General features: G+C 38.1%; 1 protein-coding gene across 1 annotated transcript in view; it reads left to right on the forward strand.

Annotated features, from left to right (window-relative positions):
* Nucleotides 1-18134, forward strand: part of LOC139721983 (magnesium transporter NIPA2-like) — a 19381-nt gene extending 1247 nt beyond the window's left edge. The window contains exons 2-6 of the mRNA XM_071633313.1: nt 11169-11417; nt 12199-12255; nt 12844-12934; nt 16788-16948; nt 17494-18134. Of these exons, the coding sequence (XP_071489414.1) occupies nt 11169-11417; nt 12199-12255; nt 12844-12934; nt 16788-16948; nt 17494-18134 (1199 nt within the window). The remainder of the gene's footprint in view (nt 1-11168; nt 11418-12198; nt 12256-12843; nt 12935-16787; nt 16949-17493) is intronic.
* The last annotated feature ends 4894 nt before the right edge of the window (nt 18135-23028 follow it).

The following is a 23028-nucleotide window of genomic DNA, read 5'->3' on the forward strand; positions in this document are numbered from 1 at the left end:
CCTAATCCTAATCTTCACATCAAACTATTAAAACTCAAATACTCAAATATTCTATTTGAGCATTTTTTTAGGTTGATTTGTAGTGTACGTTATAATTATTATTGTTTATTCGTTGTTTTGATGTTCATGACATGTTCATCTGTATCCATAATGTGAGCAGGGCCCCTTGATAGAACACTTAACCAACTGAAAGGGCTACCCTGCTAAAAGAATATTGAAATCAACCAATCAATCAATCAATCAATCAATCAATCAATCAATCAATCAATCAATCAATCAATCAATCAATCAATCAATCAACCTAAAGCCAGCAACCCTACCCCTTAGTCTTTGGAGCAAATAAGACCGGAGCAACTGTCGCAGGAGCAAATGTCGAGTCACCTTCCCCGAGATGGTGCGATGTCTCATCCACAATGAGATTTTCATCGAAGTGATGATTGTGTGCAGATCAATCAATCAATCTCCTATAGGTCTATTGAAGGAAAGAAAAGGGGGATGAGGTACGCCGCCAACATCATAAAGGGTTTGCAGAATTTTGTACTTCACCATATTTTAGCCACATGACATCGTCATTATACACTCTCCCTACTGTCTATTTGTTCATATTGTTTTTTTCACTCCTCAACACGGCTATAAAATCAAAAGGACACACTCATCTGACGCCTAAAAGCACGCTAGATGGAGATCTGGCTCCACTGAGAGCGGAATGCACTTTCCCACAATATTAATGATTATGGAACAAATGACCTAAGCACTGAGCTGACTTAAATGATGAGATAAATTGAAATGATGGGGCCTATAGCTGAATTCCTGGTAATACCCTACATTAAGGTTACACTACTAACATTGAAGTTCGGTGGGTGGTGTCCGTGGTGATTTAGCTGTCATCAAGGCAGTGTGATTTTCCTCGTTGAGGTATATGCAGCTTACTTCATAACATGTTATGGGTCGTGTAGTAATTTTACCGCTTCGTTTCTTTGCAAACGAGAAAGCTTCTAAATGGCCATGCACAGAGAATAAGGGGAAAAAAGCCAGTGTCTGGAGGTATAGCCATGATTTTATATGGCTTGCCGTTTTGGCGTGCGTGTCCATTTTTGAAGCAATTGTTGAAACCTGATAGATAGACTCGTATGACTGATATTTACAAAATAATAACACATGTGCGTGTTATTATTTTGTATATATATATTATATATATATATAATGTTGTATGTATATATATATATATATATATATATATATATATATATATACATATATATATAATATGTCCAAACATATTGAGATATCACGTATTGGCTCCACGAAGAAATGAAAAAACAAACTGGTAATGCATTTTTGTCCAGTAAAACATGAGTTTCTTCGACTCAAATTTTCGGCGTCCTACGCGAAAATTTCAGTCGAATAAACTCACGCTTTATTGGCCAAAAATGCATTACCAGTTTGTTTCTTCATTTTTAATATATATATATATATATATATTCATATATTTAAATATTTATATATAATATAATGTAATATAATATATATGTATACATATATATATTGTATATGCATGTATATATATATATATGTATATAATATCATGATTGTATTTACATACATATACATATGTGAACAAATATGCATACGTTTAAGATAAAACTAAATGTATAATCCTCTTGCATGTCGACTTTTAGTGAACCTTAAAGACAAACCCCGAGCAAATAGACGCGATGTATACAGAGTCTTTTGCTTACCAAACGCTTATCATCACCGAGCAAATAGACGCGATGTATACAGAGTCTTTTGCTTACCAAACGCTTATCATCATCTCTTCTGAAGAGAAAGAGTAAGATCTAACAGTGAAACAATGAAAATTTGATCAAAATCGGATATAAGTCATGATTTCATACACACAAGGTTTTATTTTCTCAGATGTCTGGGCACAGACAGAACTTACCCGCTGAGAAGGACACGCAAAAATGTATAACTCTTATCACTCATATTACTAGTACATTCCAAGAACCCGATTTGTCATTTATACTCTCGAACTTTACAGTTCATAACTGTTATATTCTTTATTGTCATATTTTTTTCTATACATTTTCACCGATCAAACAGGTATATACTTCTCTGATTTTTCTGTTTCATACAAAGCAACATTGGGGCAAAATTTCTTTTTGAATAGAACCTACGTCTGACTGATAGTTAAATTGCAAACAATTAAAGTTGTACCAGTTATAAAATTTTGAATTTCGATGCCTTTAGGAGTTTAGCGATTGATCTTCAGCGGTTTCATTTTCATTTGTAAGTTGTTGTTTTTTTAATTTGAATGTACATAAAGTATTGCAAAGTGTAGACTTGGAAATAGCAGTCCTATTGATTGAGTTATTGATTTAATGTCGTCATTTATGTTGATTCTATTCATTGAATTGAGGTAATGTTTGGAGTTTGTTTATTTGTTATTTAACTGCCTCTACTTAACCAAAGATAGATGTTTTTTTCCCATCATCAACTTGACGCATTTAGAAAAGTCGAGTTGAAGGTCAAATAGAAAATAGATATGTGAAATTTACTTTAAATTGATGAAAAAAAATCTTGACATCAACGCTCGTAATGTTACCCACGCGTAAGCCAACGTATACATACTGTAAAATTATGTCGTTTAAAGGTCCTGTTTACCTTTGGGAGCAGTGATTTTAAAAAAAAAAATGTTCAAGATATCACATTTGGTGCATATGACATTGTGTAGGTCAGTTGTATCACAAAACATCCTACCATCTAAGAATTTTGCCATAGAACCTAAGATATAAGGAGATATCACTATTTTTCTCAATAAACCGTAACTGTAGACGGTTTAGTCTGGAAACATTTCTTTTAATTATAACCATTGTTCACATTTTGTGTATTTAACAATACTTAACATTGATTATAATAATTGAAATTTTTACATTGGTTGTTTCTATCCCTATCTCACATTTTGGAAGTATTTTGAAGCATTAATGCTAGGTTTTTATTTCATCTGGAAATGGTATATGCCTTTAAGTGTTGTTTGAAAATGACAAACAAGGACCAATGGGATCTTCCATATACCACATCACACCTGGTCCCTGTGTACACATTATGTGGACTGATTATTGTTCCTTCAAGACACCGTCAGCCAATTAGTTCGTGAGTCATTACAGGCATGGCCCACAAGATAACGATCTCTTACATCAACCGGAAGATCTTCTTTGTATATACACGCTTGTATATCTCGGTGCTTATAAAAGGTGCGTCGTTTTTTAGATGGAGATGGTATATACAAAGATTGTGTACGCCGTGTTCATTTTATCATTGAGAGGGTATATGAGTTACAAACACATGAGCGTTGCTGTAAGCACATATCCTCGGATAACCATCTCACACACGACGTGGAGAACAAGAAGTGCTGTTCTGCGTCAATGTCAAACAGGTAGGGCCTATCTTTGTAGCGTGCCGTGTCTGTTTTATTTTTATTTATTTTTTTATATAACTATCATTGATTTGCTTTGCCTCGGAAAGGGGCTGAAATAGCTCTTCGCTCTATTGCTCATTATACCGTTGGAAAGGATTCTTCGAAACCCTAGAAGGTCCGAGCATTGGGCACTCACGACGAAGCGTTGGCCGAAAGTAGCTCCGCCTACAGCTTCTGTCTATCGCCTTCTCTTGGTCCGGATCGTTTGTTTGTTTCATTTTCCATTTGAGAAGATGGCTGGATACCCCATATTCAGCTGCAATAGCCGGACTGCCGTGGGGTCTAGTTATAGATTTGTTGGTCCAGTCGGATGATGGGTTCGTCACTCCACTGAGAGCTGAACTGATTCTGGATTGTGAGATTGTATGGTATATAACCAGTGTTGTATTTCATCTATGTCATTGAGCTTTCAAGATAGAGGATCGGAGAGAGAGAGAGAAAGGGAGGGAGAGAGAGAGGTAGTTATGTATATAACACAGATGGATAATCTATATTATTACACGGTGTGGGAGTCTTCATGGATTATGTATATATATATATGGTATATATGTATATATATATATATATATATATATATATATATATATATATATATATAGTTGAGACAATGTAGATAACAGAAGATGTCGCATGAAACCGGCAGAGTTGTGAAGCTTTCGACCGTGGTCTTCCTCAGCTTTAATGTCTGTTTGTGAAACGAAATATATGTTTTTGAGCATAACAAATCTGAAGTCATAAACACAATATATTAAATATAAGTTGAGCATGAGTTAATAGTTACATGACATACTTGGCAATATTTTTTGGCACTTTGCAACACATTCAACAATGTATAACTGGAAATGAGTGTATAGTGAGTATATATAGCATACAAACATATCATACAATAAAAATTATCAAACATATATCATAAATAAACTAAATAATATGATTACCTGCTAAGCAGACGTTTGCGTTGCCTGGATGTCTTGTGGCTGTCTTGTGGCGGGATGTGAGTGATCATGTGATATTGGGGGAAGGTTTGTGTGCGGTGGTGCATGTCAGGCAGGAGTGGGGTAGTGTAAAGAATTAGGTTCAGTGTGACAAGTGTGTCAGTCGTGTCAGTGCAGATAAAGCATTGTTAACAATTACGATACAATGAACATTCTCGTGGTCATTAACCCCTACAGCTGATTTACCAACAATCAAAATAGCAGGCATGGAACCCGGGTACAGATAGAGTGTGGATAGAGAGTGGATAGTGTGTTGCCACTTGTCCCTAGGTACATAACACAGAAATATACAATATACACATTATTTTATATACCAAATTATTGCTGAAACAATCTTCATACTCTTGTCACATAATATAACAAAATTGTGTCGCACAGTATAATTTTTCTGTGTACACCTCTATCAATCTATCTATTAATCTATTCATAATTCATACTTATATATATTCATATTGAGATCGTATATATATATATATATATATATATGTATATATATATATACATATATATCCATATACATATGCATGCATACATACACATAAATATCATATACACACATACATACATATATGATTACATAATTCCTTCTATCCACATTATATAATAACTGAGTATATAACAATACCTATCAGTTAACCAATACAACATCAAAAAATCGCAATCCTTTACAGACATTCTATCTTTTCCGTAAATACAGTCTCATTTTACATAAAACCCGGGTACAGATAAAGAGGGGATGATGTTTTGCCACTTAGAAATAAAATATGTGCCAAAATTATTGCTGACAAAATCTTCATGCTATTCCCACGTGATATAACAAAGCTGTATCGCACAATAATTATTATATATGCTGTTTCTCTGGTGCACAACTCTATCTCTCTCTATCTATAATCATCATTTCTTATACATACTATATAATATTCATGCACCCATGTTATGATTATATACACATGCATACACTATATATATACATATATATACATAGAAGAGCCTGCTTGCAAAAACCGACAGGTCCATATTTGCCAAATGGAGACACATGTGGCTAAAGGTCAAGAAAAATAAAGAGAACAGTGGCAACACACTATCCACTCTCTATCCATATATATATATATATATATATATATATATATATATATATATATATATATACTATGAAGAGTTTTATCGCAATACGAGCTAACTCCATTTTTGCGAAGGTGAGATATTTGTAATTAAAGCTGATAACAAACAAAAAATAAGAAAATACAGAATATTTTCAAGCACTACTTCTAAAATATTCCTTGTTATGTAACAAGTGAGGTATTACAGGAAAGGTTTAAGTTTGCTGTATGTGATGATGGACTTACTTTATAATGGCGCTGAGCTTATTTTGCAATAAAACTTTTCATTGTACATGTATAATGCCATCATATCTCTGTGAGGACGACATACATTCAGGCCATGTAATGAGAATACATACGTAAGATTGGACTGTATACCGTATAGTGGTGAGGCCATATTATATTGCGAGTCTTTTCTTAGTGATCGTTGTTTTTGTTGTTGTTAATATGATTTCATAGGCGCGTGTCATTCATTAACTGTGAGTGTTTGCGAATGTTTGTCACTTCTCTAGTCTTTTGTCAAGGCCCTCTCCTCTCACTGAGCTATATGGAGCGAACAAGCGAAACGAGGCCAGCAGCAGCTGAGCTCGCTTCGTACCACTTCCCTGCTTCGTTCGTCCCCATTCGCTCACCAACGTATTGCGAGAGAGCCTTAGCAAAAGGCTACCACTTCTCGTGGGTACAAGAGTTTTCGTTCGCTTCCAGTTGGTCATTTACGTCCTGATTCAAAGAGTCCGTGGACCATGGACCCTATCAACAGATCAGTAGCAAACCGCTCGTTAGTTTTGAAACATTGATGCCAAACAGACGAGAAAACACCCCCACAAAACTAAAGAGTGGCAGTGGCTTCGGAAGCCATACACCTGATGATATTCTCAGAGGCGAGAGTAATCCACTGCACTGAGGGGCGGTTATCAATACTTCTGCGCCCATGCTATTGGTTGGCCTGTACGTGCGGCGTTATGAATACCTCCAGGATCAGAAATGTTATTTGTTCGTACCAAACCAGGATGCACTCAAATTACGCGTAAACGTGACCATTCTGACATTCAGTACAATCTCATGGTTTTCCCTGACTTTGGTAGGAGGTAATGAAGGCCGGCTGTCTCTAGGTGATACTATGAAGTTAAAAGAAAACAGCTTGGATACGAAAGGGTTAGTACACGCATAACGTAGAGACCAAACAAAAACTTATCCGGCTGAAACAATTTCCCTGCAGCCTATGTATTCGTCACTGGTGACACGGTGCAACAGGTACCGGCTTTCACGATCGACGAGATCACACGCCCCCCATAGCAAGGACGTCTGAATCTACCAACAAGCGGACTGCTAGGAATTCGTGCACGATGGGGACTTTCATACGCGGACCCATGCTGTAGTCTGCGAAATCAACAGATCATATCATACTTTACTACAGAGAGGAAGATAAAGTACAGGTGAGATGGATGATGATTGTGGCGGTCACTCTATAGGAATGATGTTTTGTTGTTGTTTTGTGGCGGTCAGCTCACAGGAATTATTACCTTTTGTTGTTGTTGTGGTGGTGGTGGTGGTGGTGGTGGGTGTGATTGCCAATTTGGTATTTCCATCCCCTACTGAAATCCAGGGAAGTCCAGACGACATTCTCTGATATATTATTCAAATTCATGAAATTCTTCTGTCGAGATCTTTCATGAATTTGAATATTCCACGCAGTGCCCGCTGCAATTGTCGTGCGGAAGCTCGGTGGTCTAGTGGAGATGACGCCTGTCCGGTGATCAAGAGGTCGTATAGGGTCGAATCCTGCTTGAGCACATACGCCCATGATTTCTTTTATCATGGCTACTACCAAAACACTGATCAATATTCAGTGCTTATTTACGTCGATGGAGGGCACTTTGTCAATCATTTGCAATTCTCTGATACTAGTATTCCTAATTACTTCGTAGTGTATTATATCACACTCATTCCGTCTTCAATTTTGATAATCTCAGTCGTCGATGGGAGGATGCTCCCATGATAATATGATAGAACCAAAGAAAATGAACTGAAATTCTAGGGATTCTCTGTCTCAAGATAACGTGATAGGCCATTGATATATAATTTCAGTTATGATAATAATACCAAATGATAGGCACCGAGCTCTCTTCCTGATAAAACAATCACCAAGTCCAGAGATAAAGATGGCAAACGTGAGATGGCAGAGTGGATGGATACAATCTCTGCCACTGGATCTTTGATAAAGTGCCATGCACTACATATCATTCCTTGTCCACGGCTTAACATCACCAACCGATACTGTTTACCGTTGTGAACAGTGATTTAAAAAATGTTCGAGTTATCACGTTTGATGCATATGTACTGGTTAGTTACATCACAAAAATCGTGCCATATGAAAATTTCGCAATAAAGCCTAAAATATGAGGAGATATCAATATTTTTCTCAATAAACTATATAGCTTGTCCGTGTGCAAAAATAACTCAAAAAGTGGTTAACGGATTGGGATGAAACTTGCAGGAAAGGTTAAGAATGACACAACTAATAAACGATTAACTTTTGGTAATGATCCGAGAATTTGGGGGGAATTTATGAAGGATTTTTGATATTTTGGCAGGTAGGGTCAATGAACTTTGGAGTTCAGTATTTGAGGTTTGCCTGCGCGCACTAAAGTGCGTGCTCTAGTTTCTGCTAGGGCGAGGCGCGCCGTGCAGTTGAGGGTCTATGACGTAACACAGGCTTCTATATTGGGACGTCGGGCGACTTTCAGCACACAATGCTATAAGTAGGGCCTTCTATGGGTGGAAATCACTGATATAGTTTTCGAAAGAAATTATTAAAAAACCAGGTTTATATTTTGAAATGACACCCAGAGGTACACCCAGAGGTGTTAATCTAACACCTTGTAAATGAGCGCCGGAAATTTAACACCATCTCGGTGTTTCATAGATAACACCGGACTTTTTGCAGTGTATGCTGTGTGTATTTCCTCATAGTACTGCGACATCGCACATTATACAGCCTTTTATTGGGGCGTTGCGCAATAAGCAAATACAAGTTCCGTTTTATCGCAGTGAACTCTCCCGACTCTTTTTATCTGCCATCTTCGAAAGAAAACTGTAGATAAACACTGGCGGAAAGATGATACGGGTGGATCGGATGATTGTGAAGAAATTGCTGGTATGTGTGTAATAAGTACAATAGTAGGACACGAGAAGGAGAAAAACAAGTATTGAAGTGATAGGAGATCCTTGTGGAAAAGAAATAGATTAATTCGTTCAACGGGTTCACGAGACAGACTTATACCTCCAAGAAACCTGTTATTAATACTTTACATCTGTACAGTCATAATGACTATTGTAGGAACATGAGAATTTGACGCTTCTATCGTGTGTATTACGGTTGAATACCATCGCTTTTGCTACTATTAGACATAGCATGTCATGTGCCACACGCATAATATTGTAAACTATCATAACCACATCAAACACCGAAATACGAAAGAAAAGTATATATTCAATATAATTCCTCTGAAACGTTTGAAATATATCGCAACCATACAGACTTTTTTTTCCACACGTAATTCTTTTTATCAGTGCCACTCTTGAACCCTTTGTGCAGATCGATGGTGGTATTTCATTTGCATTATCCTGAGTCTGCATAGACAAGGATTTCCTTCCAAGAGGTTTTCGTCGTGATTCAACGAGCTTAATTTTGTAAATAAGCCCATAACGGCTACTTTGCTCTGGATATGTAACAGACTGTATCGGTTTTTATCCTTGTCATTCAGTTTCTCCAAACAGATATCGTCGCAGATATATTAATGTGGAATCATAATAATTTGTTGCGCTGAATTCTTCAAATTAAACCAAACACCACTTCTACCATCGATACCAATCCAATGACACTCTACAAGGTCAAGCATGCAAGATGTTTTTAACATTGCTAAACTCTTGACTGTGTGATCGTTGGAGCTGCCACTCGTTTTTGATAAGGCACAATTTAACTGTTTGGATTGTTATAGTTTGAGGATTGCTAAGAATTGTTTGAATACTGGCGTCACCAAAATAAGTCTTTGCAACTTGAACTGTCATTTGGTACTAGACATCTGAACAACATGATCAGGGATATATGGCTATAATGATACGGGGCCGCAAGGAGATAGTTTTAACGTTAATTCACATATAAAACAAATCTGAACTTTTTAAAAAAATCTTCCAATTAAGTCTCTCCTTTGAAGAGAGAATCCGAAAATGAGTGACGCTCGATCATGACGCTGCTCACAGAGGTAAATGCTTTATACCAAGGGCCGGGCAACAATTAACTACCTTCTTGCTCAGATCAAAATAATCAGATCAAATCCCGAAGGAGTGCAATTCGTGCGCCAAAATCTTGGTTTGCAAAACACACGGCACCAACAGAGCTTATTCCCTTTAAGTAGCCATCCTCAATTTATGCAACAAACCAACCTCTTTGCAGTCGGTTGGAGGATGGCATCGTTACACAGACCTACAAGCCATTCTTTAGACCAAAGTAGTGAACAAACAAAACCTGAATAACTCCAAAGAGGACCTCCTCTTAAAAGTGATTAACCTGCAGTGAGGAAACCAAACAACATGGTTCTCTCAGCGTGGCCTTTAGGAAGAAGGCATAACATTGTATAGTCAGCATGTCCATGGAGGCTTCCAAGAGGAAAGACAGCAACACGACATAAGTCTATGAAAACCAATAATTTTGTTTTGTTTTGTTTTGTTTTATTTTTTAATTTTTTTTGCTTTGATTGTTTTAATTTTATGTATGATTTGTTTTTGAAAATCAATATAAAAAAATTTAAAAAAACCAATAATTTTCGTCATACCGCAGTCTCATTGTAAAATACCATGTCGATACTGCATTGTAGGACACCTCAACCCTATCTTGGCATGCATGGGGATAAATAGTGGAGTAGTATGTGATCCATGCTGCCAAACGGACATGCTCTGATTATAATTTGGAGTGCCTACCAATTTATGAGTATGGATAGTCGTCTTTTGGCATAGAAGGGTTTCATCGAGGGGTTTTGTGTTTCATATAGTAGGGTCATTGTTTCCCACAGGGAGCCATGGTTTTATCTCTTCACACCAGGTGCGCCGAAGGAATCTATTTAATACAAAGTCTCCTCAGATGACTGATTTATGTGGACATGTAGTGTAATGAGAGTCGCACGTAACACCAAAAAGGAAATTACTGTATCTCCTTGGTACTACCAGACTCGACAAGCTTAAAGAGATGATATAGGTTTGGTTGAGATTGGGATTCAGGTTTTAACTTTTTTGGGAAATAATTAGAAACCATTTATCTGACATATTATTGGATGTGTCAGCCATTTCAAAACCGGTTTTCATCAAAATCAAAAACTCTGAATTCCTCTTAAAATTATTGTACTCATATAAAATTTCTAATTATTTCGCAAAAATTTAAAACCTGAATCCCTAACTCAACCACAACTATACTGTCCCTTTAAAGCAAGTTCAAGTTGGCTCCCACTCTACAAAGAAGAGGGAAAGATAATGCTAGACCTCTCACTCTCAATATTGCATTTTAAACATTGTTATTTATGTGTCAATTTATTTTTCTACCAGGCCACAGAAATCTGGTAACACCAACGACGCATTATTGGCGCGAGTTCCAAACGTCTCCCTCTACGATGCCTACCCAGACAACGACGTCAAATTGCACGCTGGTCTGCGAGAGCGTGACCGAAACCATAGCAACGCAGGACTTCTACATCGGGCTCACTCTTGCCGTCTGCTCAAGTGCGTTCATTGGATCGAGTTTTGTTATCAAGAAGCAAGCGTTGATTAAGATTTCGACGCATTCCCTTAGAGCAGGTAAGAAAGTTCGAAGCCAACATGTTAAAGGTCCAGTTTACCTTTGGGAGCAGTGATTTAAGGAATGTTCAAGATATCACATTTGATGCGTATGTTTAGATCAGTTGTATCACAAAACATCTTACAATTTTCGCAGCAAAGTCTAAAATGATATAAGGAGATATCACTATTTTTCCCAATAAATCATAACTGTTGATGGCTTAGTCTGGAAAAATTCTTATTATAACTATTGTTCACAGTTTGTATATACTTATTCAAATTTTTACATTGGTTGTTTCTGTCCCTAACTCACATTTTAGAACTATTGTGAGGATCCAGTGCTGGGTTTTTGTTTCATCTTCAAATGGTAAATTATGCCTTAAAATCTGCTAACGTGTAGTAAGCTCATAGAATTGTCGAGCAAAATATTGAAATTTGAATAGGATCTATGAAATGTTGTGCAAAATGTCATTCTCGCAGAACAGTAAAATCGCAGTTCACAACATTGTGATAAACACAGATCGGAAGCATGATAAACGCAACATCAAGTTTTTTTCCCCTCACCAGTCGATCCACTCTTCTAGATTTCTCAACATGATTGTAGTGCGTTATATAACTCTCTTCACGATCAATTAGATTCGTTTTGAAATGTAATATCAAATTACATTTGTTGTCATGATACAAATTATTTGAGATAGTGTTCAAGTACTAGCAGTCCCTAGAAATGCGTGTCTCTTTGTTTTTAAAACGAATTATATACACCAATTTAAATACTTACATCGCTGTATAATCATGATCGCAGGTGACGGTGGTCATGCTTACCTACGCGAATGGCTGTGGTGGGCAGGTTTCTTATTACGTAAGTATGACGCTTGGAATTAAGTTCGGTTCGAGTTTATGACTTAAATACTAAATAACCTACACTTTGAGCTATGCCAAACTTGAATTCCTTGTAATAAAAAGAAAAAGGGTAAAACATACACGCACATATACTTGACTTTGTGTGAAGACGTGCGCTTGGACAAAAAAAAAAAAAATGAAAGAAAAAATTGAAAAGAACAAGTTGCCGAAATTGGTAGACTGATTGACGCATATAGCTTTAAAGACCTCGCTCTCTCTGCACATGCGCAAACCATAATCCAATTCAATTCAAGTCAATATGACATGCTTGAATCTGTCACAAGCGAATCGAGTCGATTTGACCAACAATCAATAGCAAAAAATTGGATGAGGGAATGAAGAGAAATTATACTTGGCATCCAAACAGAGAATTAACGTCAAAAAGACAAAGAACTTTCTCAATAGTTGACATATCTTTGTCATATTCCCCTTATTTTATGAATTCAAATCGAACCTTTCTAAATATGTAAATCTGGCCGGCTGTGATACAATACTGTTTCGCCCAAGTTATCTGTTATCTTTCTTTGCTCCGCTCTGCTTTCTGCAGTTGGCTTCGGGGAGCTGTGTAATTTTTTGGCCTACGCCTTCGCGCCGGCAACCTTGGTTACTCCACTTGGTGCACTCAGTGTCATTGTCTCGTGAGTATCCATGACAACAACTCATCCTTTTCCTCCTCCACTCTCTTCTTCCTCCTCCTCCATTTGCTCCACTTCCTCCTCCTCCCTCTCCTCCTCCTTTCTCCTGTAATACCCTTTCTTCTCTTTCTGCATTGTCCTTCTCTTCCTCCCTCATCTTCCTACTTTCCTGCTCCTCTTCCTTCTAATTCTCATCCTGCTCCTTCCCATCCTCCTCCTCTTCCTCCTGCAAGCTCCTTCCTTCTACTTCTTTATTCTGCTCCTGCTCTTTTTCTTGCTCCTTCTTCTCGTGCTTCTTAGCTTTTTTTTTCGTCCTCTTCTCTAACATTCTTCCTCTTCTCTTTTATTTTCGATTTCTTTTTATCATTATCCTTTTTTTTCTCATCTTTACTTGTGCGCTTTCTTTGGTCTCTTTTTATGCCTCCGCCACGAAGTGGTGCCGGAGGCATTATGTTTTCGGGTTGTCCGTCCGTCCGTCCGTACGTCCGTCCGCATTCGTTTACGCGATAACTTGAGTAATATTGACTGGAATTTTACCAAACTTGGTCGAAGTATTAAGTGTGATGGGGCAATTACTTGATTGGATTTTGGGTGAAATCGGCCAACGGCCAAAGGTCAAAGGTCAAGGTCAACTCATGAAATTGTATCCGTTTACGCGATAACTCAAGACTGGGTTTTCACCAAACTTTGTCGGAGGATGATGTATGATGAGACAATTACTTGATTAGTTTTTTAGTGAATTCGGACTGAGGTCAAAGGTCAAAGATCAAGGTCAAATCCTAAAATTTATCTGTTTACGTGATAACTCAAAACTGGATTAAACAGCTTTCACCAAACTTGGTCCAAGGATGATGTATGATGAGGCAATTAGTTGAGTAGATTTTAGTGACATTGGCAAGAGGTCAAAGGTCAAAAGGTCAAGGTCAAATGCTAAAAATGTTGCTATTTCCCCCATATCTATGCAATGCCCGAAGGTGTTTTCTTGAAACTTAGTGTAGACATGAACTACTGCGTAAAGATTCTCCAGAGAGAGTTTCATGTCACAAAGTCAAAGGTCAAAAGGTCAAAGGTTAGGTGAAAATGTTGCAATATCACTTTTCTCGCAAATGGCTCAATGTATCTTCATGGAACTTGGTACATACGCATGTACTGACTGGCAGGGATTATCTAGGGAATGTAGGGATCGTGGGTCAATAGTCAGGGGGTCAAATGTCAAGGTCAACTCCTCAAAATTTTACTATTTCCCTCATATACTAGTATATGCAATGTTTGCATTTTTAGTTTTTTTTTTTTTTTGTATTGCCTAATGGAGATTCTCTGGGAAATTTCCAGCCAGAAGGTCAAAGGTTAAGGGTCAAAGGCCAGGTTTAAATGCAAAAAAAAAAAAAAATATTTAATACTGTAATCACACTCTTCCTTCATGCCTTGAAAATTACTCAATGCGTACACTTATAAAAGGGTTGGTCAGAAGTCAAGTAAAAATTCTCAATTCCCCAAATATGTGTACCTGCACTCTTAGACAATTATAGCAAACCCAGTTCAAGGAAAGTGAACATTCAAGATATTTCTGACAAACCTGTCATTTCGATATTTTGCCAATTATGTGAAATGTCATCACACATTGTGAAGACATTGTGTTATACACAATGTCTTCACAATGTGTGATGAGAATGAGGGGGAGAATCATGCATTATGGCGGAGGCATCAGTCGCCATAGCGACATTTCTAGTTTTTTTTTTATTCCTCCTTCTACTCCATCATATTGCATATCAGTGTTTTGACTGATACTGTCTGATCTTTGCAAGTCACATTAATGGATGAACCAAAAGGGATAGATATTATTAACTACTCTGCTTTTCTGAATATGTCAGCAACAGAACGTAGTGGGAACGTTTTACGTGCATGGGTCGTTAGCTCTCTTGCACACGACGTGTTTGTCCTTTATCCAGGTGACAGAGTCTGATAGCCCACAACGTTGGCTCAGTTGTCCTCGACTCTATCTAAATGGATTTGAAACAGGAACCTCTTGTGTGTGTGGTTTGAGACTGCGTCAGATGAGCCGGTTACAGTTCGTTATTCCGAAGGTTCTTTCAGTCCGAATGTTCGTTATTCCGAAGGTTCGTTATTTCGAAGATTCGTTATTCCGAAGGTTCGTTAATCCGAAAATGTGATAAGGGTTGTTGTTCCGAAGGTTCATTAATCCGAAAATGAAATAAGGGTCGTTTTTCCGATGGTTCGTTAATCCGAAAATGAAACAAAGCTCGTTATTCCGAAGGTTCATTACGGACTCTATTTCATTTTCGGATCAACGAACCTTCGGAATAACGAACCCTATTTCATTTTCGGATCAAAGAACCTTCGGAATAACGAACCTTCGGAATAACGCCACAAATGTTTGGATTAACGAACCTCTGGGTATAGGGAATTTGTGTGTTTCGGATTGACGAACTTTCGGAATAACGAACCTTCGGAATAACGAACAGCACCCGATGAGCCAGCTTGCATGGGATGGTTGTCCTCTCATTATGCCTAAAGAGGTAGCCCTCCCAATATTGCTCCTCCCCTAACTGTGCTACTCTTCAGCTTCACGCAGCGATGAGTCAAACATTGGTTCATGCCATCTTCTTTCATTTTCACGATAAAAAGTAACTCCTGTATTTCCGACAGTATTCTCAGAAGTCTGAAGGTATGTAATGAAGACCTGCTGTAAGCGTCATAAGGATTTTTTTTTTCAAACCCCAGAAACCTATTTTTTCTATTGTCCGTACAAAGACATGTTTCAAACAAAATGCTGGTAATTGTTCAGTAATAACTTTTCAATAGCACCAGGTTGATTTTTTTTTTTTTTTTGAAAGGAAGAATTCACCGACGGCTTGTAAATGTCCTACTGTACAGAAATGTTGGTTATTCTGTTTGCAAGATATTAAAGGCTGAATCGCATTCTTGAATATTAATTTTGATTTGCTGTTATTAATTAAAAAAGTGAAAACAAAGCGTGAACGCAGATTTCCCTGCAAGGGTCAAACGTAAAGTGTGTATTTTTTTTTCTCTCTGGGTTGCTCCTCACTTTCCGGTGTTCTGGTCAACCTTGGAGTCTACGTATCCGGGACGCATCCGGAACATTGATCCGCAACGAAGAAATGTACCTGAACTTTATTCATTTGCGTCCTTTCCTTCCTGTTGAAAGAGAATCAATTTCTGGGCCAAGCAGTGATTATTATGAGTGGGTAGGAATTGGTCATAATATAGGTCCATAAATATTTCCTTCCTTGGCAAGCTATCCTGGTTCCGGCTTACTTAGAAATAGTTTTTTCCATAGTGGAAATTATGGTCGTGATATACTGCACCTTTGGTTCTATTCGGACGGTCTAATAGACAACGCCGTCGCAGATAGATTCTGCATAATCTTCAAGCAAACGATAAGTTTTCCCAAACTGAAATAAAACTTGAAACATCAAACTATTAGAATACAATTGTACAATCTTGCTACAGAGATCATTGGCAGATGAAACAGTTACCATTGGTTACCTCACCGATGCGATAACGTAGCAGTTTGACCACAAGATGGCGCTGTCTTATCAATAACGGCAGAGCTCTGTATGACTGATCGTCCGCTTTGCCATCTCCTCAAGTCAGTAGCACAAGTTGATAAGAAAACTTACACAAACAGAAATACATGTACAATTATGTATAGGTAGAGAACTGATAGATAGATAGACAGGCAGTTATGATTTGTGAGATAGATAGGAAGATATTTGATAGCAGACAGGAAAATTGATTGAATAATGTATATTTATATATTCAATATTGATAGTTTAATCCTCCAGTTTATGTTTCTTCACCTTCTCTCTGACAGAGCTGTGCTCTCTTCGTATTGTCTAAATGAGAGCTTAAATCTCCTGGGTAAGGTGGGCTGCTTACTCTGCATACTAGGAGCCATCGTTATTGTCATTCACACTCCCGTGGACGAGGCTTACCACACGCTGCATTGGCTCACAAAACGACTCAGGGCGCCAGGTAAGTTCGCGCGATTGCACGTTTGCGCGCGTCTTTATTATTTGCTTCTTTATCGTTTTGTTCTCTCGTTTTCAGATGTGTTCGATCATCGAGAAGTGAAGAACACACAAACACACACCCTTGAGCTATATGTGGGTCAGTTATTCTGGCCACAGTGAATTTACAATCAGTTACAATATGGGCTGATTCTAATACTACATGGCAATGATTTAAATGTTGCAAAGCATGCTTTCGTTCGTAATCAGACGGCATGATGATTATGATCACAATTACAGTTAGTCCCCAATAGTTCACTCAGTAAAGGTGCATTTATCATGACTGAATATAAATGATAGGAATTCACAGCATCTGCCTGGATACTGGATATGCAATCTTTTATGTATTCAATGGCAAAGGGGTTCTTTGATTCCATGATGATATTTGCACATTCATAGGGGAAAAAAGAGTTCACATTATCGTAACTCCGTGTCAAAATTGAGTTACTTGCTCCACAGCATCTCTCTCGCTATCACGCTATCCTTTTCGCTCAAATACTCCCTCCGCAGCCTTCGTGGTCTACGTGTGCCTGGTCGCTGCCGCCAGTCTGGTGTTGGCCTTCGCCATCGCACCCCGCTGGGGACACACCAACGTCTTGGTCTATGTGCTCATCTGCTCCATCATCGGGTCGCTGACCGTCATGGCCTGTAAAGGGGTCGGCATCGCGCTCGTGCAGCTCTTCGAAGGGGTCAACACCCTTGCCGTGCCCGTCACGTGGATCCTCCTCCTCCTCATGGGCGTCTTCATCACGGTGCAGATGCACTACCTTAATAAATCCCTGGACATCTTCAACACCGCCGTTGTCACGCCCATCTACTACGTCTTTTTCACAGCCAGCGTGCTCGTAGCCTCCTCCATCCTGTTCGAGGACTGGCGAGTGATGTCGGCGGAGGACATCATCGGCGTACTCGATGGTTTCGGCGTCATCATCTCCGGTATCTTCCTGCTGCACGCCTTCCGCGAGCTCCCGCTCACCTTGTCGGACCTTCCGACCGGCGACAAGACAACGAGCGGCAACATCAGCGTGGGAACCATCAGCCGCCCGACGTCGGAGTCGGAGGAACATTTCGTCACCACGGAATCGGTGGGGCTCCTGAACGATATCGGCCTTGACATTGAGCCGTACAAAGACGGGGAAGATTCCACATAGTAGCCCGACAGGGATAGGACTCACCGTTTGTATTATTTTCAACATGTCTTCACCAAATCGATGCACTGTCAACTCCATGAATGAAAGTCGAACAAGGAAACAGTCTCTACTGATGTTTATTTATTACCACCGATTCGTGACTTCCCTACTGAAAAGAACACAGTGTCCCATATAGTGTGTTCACAGTGTGTTCACATAGCTGCCTCTGTGAAAATGCTCGAATTTAACAGCGTGAAGATGATTTAAAACTGTTATGAAGTTTTCACAGAGCGTTCACATAGTAATGCTTTGTTTCACACTGTGTGTTTGGATTTGACCTTTATTTGTTCAGTGTACTGTTTACACTTTTTTTTTGAGTGCATGACGTGTCCTTGTGTGTAAAAACTTTGGGTCATACGATATTCAAGCTGAAATAAACTCTCACATCTCATGTGAAGAAAAAAAATCCAAACTCGTTAGGAAAGAACGCTCTGCTTTGGGGTATAAGACTCCACTCTACGCACGAGTTCTCGGAAGAATTTCAATCTGATCAAAATGTAAAGTGTGCCTTTGCAGAATATAAGGCCTTCACTTTTTGATACTGATTTTTCTACATTTCTTACATTTCGCAGCCTTACTCATGCCGTGTGCTTATTTTCTCTATATTTGTGTCCATCACATGAATTACTTATTCCCCATGATCGCCTTTGGAAAGAGCTGACGAAAGAGATTTCGTGCTACAATATCTATAATTATCAATCATCATTTCACCAGAAGAAAAAAAGGAAGAGAAAGATACAGATGTATCACCGAAGAAATAATAATGTAAAACAATATTTAAAAAATCATGGTCATCTTACGCTTTAGAGATGGAGTGTAGTGTGTACCACAAGGTTTGTCTTTTTCGTTTCTTTTTTGTTTGTTGGAATACATTTTAGTACAGCTTGTCAGCTTCGCTGTGGAATCCCAAAAATCTACACTGTCTTCATTCCTGGTGCAATGTGCTAAAATTGTTGTGTTTGTTGTATCCTTAACAATTCATTCTTTGGGAAGAAGTTTCCGTCTTTCCGACGACAACATTCAAATTCAAATTAAAGAAATCATACTGAAGTGCTTCTGGAGAAAGTTTGTACCTACTCAACATATTTCAACATACTCAACTTTATTTCATATATTTTGTGTAGTGCAAGAAGATGAATTTCAAGCGCTCTCCACGAAGATGCTTATTTCAGCATGTTAGAACTCTGAGCTTACCATTCAAAGATTCAAATTTATTTTCACTTCCATCAAATAAACAAAGAAATTATATAGTACAATGTATAAGCACAAGATATTTGTAATAATTACAGAATGTGATTTAACAGAGTACATATGAAAATGAGTAGCAGATCAAAAAAAGAAGCACAATCATATCTTTGTTAATATATACATAAAGCATATAATACAAGTAAACTAAGGATGGGGATGGAAATGGAGGGTCCCACTAAGAAGCAAAGCTTGTACGATATGGGACCCTCAGAAAATACACAAGACAGCAATATAAATCAAAATAAAACGAAATTTTATGTCAACTGACATAAAATCAAAATAATTGGGAATGGAAAAAAAAAAGAAAGAAAGGAAAAAAAAAGGAAAAAAAAGGAAAAAAAACGATCACCTCTGATTACCTTTAAACCCATCAGGTCCTTGGTTATTTACTGCAAAAATTAAATTGGCAACTCTGAATTTTACTCCGTTGGCTTGGATATGAGAGAGATTAGATGGAACTGGTTACATGTCTTTGATATGCACAAAATTAGAAACCTATCACAACATTAATCATGCCAATTCATCTGCAGAAGTTCGTTGCCAACTTAAGGATCATTTATGAATCAATAAATAAACCTAAAGGTTTTTGATGATATTACTATGTCCTGCAACGGAAAAAAGAAAAAAAAAGAAAAAGATTCTTATTTTCGAGGAACATGTATGTAACCTATCCTTATCCGGGTCAGTGGTGGGTCAGGGGGTGGCGATATTGATTTACTTTGAATCCAGTCACGATAAGACGATGAATGTTAATGGGATAGTACACCAACTGAAATTTCGTAACTTTGTATCCTCATGGAAAATACGTTATTTTGGTGTTTCAAAGAGCACAATATATTACACTCTCCAAATTGGATCACTCCATAGAGAATATAATGAAATCCAAGTTGTGTCTCCTCAATTAGGATAAAATGAGTATATTAAAAGCTCTTCTTTCAACCTGAGCGGTTGTGAGCACCACAAAGCTGAATTCAGTGAAAAAAATTGCTTCCAATATTTCCATGACACGTTCTGAAAATTATATTTCTGGATCTTTTACAGAACCACTGCATACGATCAAAACGTTTCACAGGGTATGTGCAAAAGTATAATGTACATGTGTGTATATATGATTATATCTATAGTGCCTGCACATTTTGCGAGAAAGAATGTGAGTGAAAGAAGTAAATCATGTGATACGTATTATCGGTCGCCAATGCTATAAAAGATTGCGTTATAAACTATCGCTTGCAAAATGTGATAAACTTTTATTCTGTAAATGAAGTATTCTTTTTGTCTATTAATAGTATTGTTACAGGTTGTGTTTTTGCCCCTTTCATTGCACTGACTGTCAGTATTAATGTGTTTTGGGGAGAGTTTTGTATCTATTGCAATACTTTGAAATACGTTGTGCTATATATTTGTAACGTTGTAATAAAAGTATTCTCTTATGTGTTTTTTTTCTTTCAACACAAACTCAAACAAATCATGTGCGTACATGTACTCATTACGTCCATATCCTCCGAGCGCAATTTTTATATACGTACTCTAGAAAATAGATGTTTTCGTTCTGTTTGGTTTATTTTTGTTTTTCTTTGCTTTTTCTTTTAGTCGCTATGAAGTGGATCCATTGTTCAATTTGACGCTATGGTGCACTTTTGATTTATACATATTACACTTCATTCACATAATTCCGTTGATATCTACATAATGGTAGTTCCACAGATCACAGATATTGAATAATAATAACACTACACACACACACAAAAAAAAAAAACCAACATGAAAATGATTCTCTGGGGATGGTAGGGATGAATACCATTACAATGTTAATTTCATAGAGGCTTTCACATTCTTTTCTATAAGTTTCGAGAGATGAGACATGTGAAAATGTTTACCATACATGTTTATATAATTATACTCATATGGCCATTTTCATTGACAGCTATCTCATCCATTCAGTGAGACGTTCATTGTTCTTTGCAGTGGCGGATCCAGAGGGGGGCACACGGCGCGCGCGCCCTCTTTATTTGTTGTTAAAACAAAAGAAATAAAAGGGAAAAAAATGTGATGAAACCCGGAAGTAGCACCAGAAATATTTTTTTTGCGCCCCCAACGGAATTCCTTGATCGGCCCCTGCTTCATGTGACACTCAAAGATGAAAAAGTTCCATTTGTCATTGTTGTTTTTTAAAGTTCATGTGCTCAGTCATGCATGTCATTTTGTCAACATAATTAGGTATCAATGGCAACCCTTTCTTACAACCAACGTTGTGCTCTTCATAGCTGACAATTATGAAATAGTAGCCCTTCAAAGTTGGATTGCCTTTTTTTTATACGCACTGTATATATTTTCTTTCTCAAGTGTTGATACTGAGAGAACAATAAGAATAAGCCTTTGATCAGACTCAGAATGCTTCAATAGGTGAAGTATATCTTGCAGTGAGCTTCTCCTTGATATTATCCTCCATACGACTTTCAAACTAAATGGGGGAAATAAAGTAAATATTAAGATTCAAAGACTAAAATCAAAAGAGGACGTATAATGCGATTTAAAAGATCAAAGTGGAAAGATAATCCATCTTTTGTAACACACATTATGTATTCATCCTGAGATGGTCCTTAAATCATAATCCTCATGTCGGTGAGCAGATTGAGAAGAGCTGTAGACCATCTCTGTAAACCCAAATTCCGGCACAACATTGTTACTATGAAAAATGCACTTACTTAGCCGTATCAGAGCAATTACCCTCGAGGGCAATTACCCCCCCCCCCCCCCCCCCCCCGGGGGGGGGGGGAGCTAAATACTGCTTTGTGATGAGGTTAGAGTAAAGATTAGGGTTGAGGTAAGGTTTAGGATGTTAGAGTTTGGGTTAGGGTTAAGATTAGGTTCAGGATTAGGACAAGAGTTAGGGTCAGGGGAAGTGTCCGGGGTAACTGCCGAGGGGGTAATTGCCCTAGACCCCCATAGATGAATTACGAACGGCTTCTAACACATGTATTCTTGTGGTTGAATGTAAGTAAAACGGTAGAGGGAATGTTATGTTTATGCGTTATACTCCAGTGCTGTGTAGAGATGGCAGCAAACAGATGTGCACTGCGGACCGATTCCACGATAGTCGCATCGATTCACTCTGGTAAAAAGGGTCTAGAGCAATCCATGCGACTGTCGAATCGGTCCGCAAAGCATATCTGTTTGCTGCCATCTTCAGACAGCACTCCAGACAGTATAATGCATAAACATTACTCCCTCTACTCTACCGTTTTACTGGCATTCAACATCAAGCAATTTTGGAAGCTATTCGTAGTGCAACTGAAGTGGTGTACATGTGCTCCATGTAGTGTTTTTTCGTATCGTCTATGATCGCCAAGGAGGTATTACACACTTCTTGGTCGAGCATACAGTAATGACAGTATAAGTGCAGCTCTCTGTGATGTTTTCTCGTGATGGACAACATTGTATTGCTTTGTCCTTGCCAACCCTTACCAACAAACGATTTACAATGACTTATGATCAAAGGTATTATAGTCCATACAGTGTAACAGTCAACCGCCCACCGTAAGGGGGTGGAGCCATTCCAAACAACATGCGATTCTTTGGCTCTCCCACACTCCGTCTACCGCTGATT

This window comes from Diadema antillarum, unplaced genomic scaffold, assembly GCF_040938485.1.
Source record: "Diadema antillarum isolate AM-2024a unplaced genomic scaffold, OU_Dant_1.0 scf00000014, whole genome shotgun sequence".
In the NCBI taxonomy this organism is placed as follows: Eukaryota; Metazoa; Echinodermata; class Echinoidea; order Diadematoida; family Diadematidae; genus Diadema; species Diadema antillarum.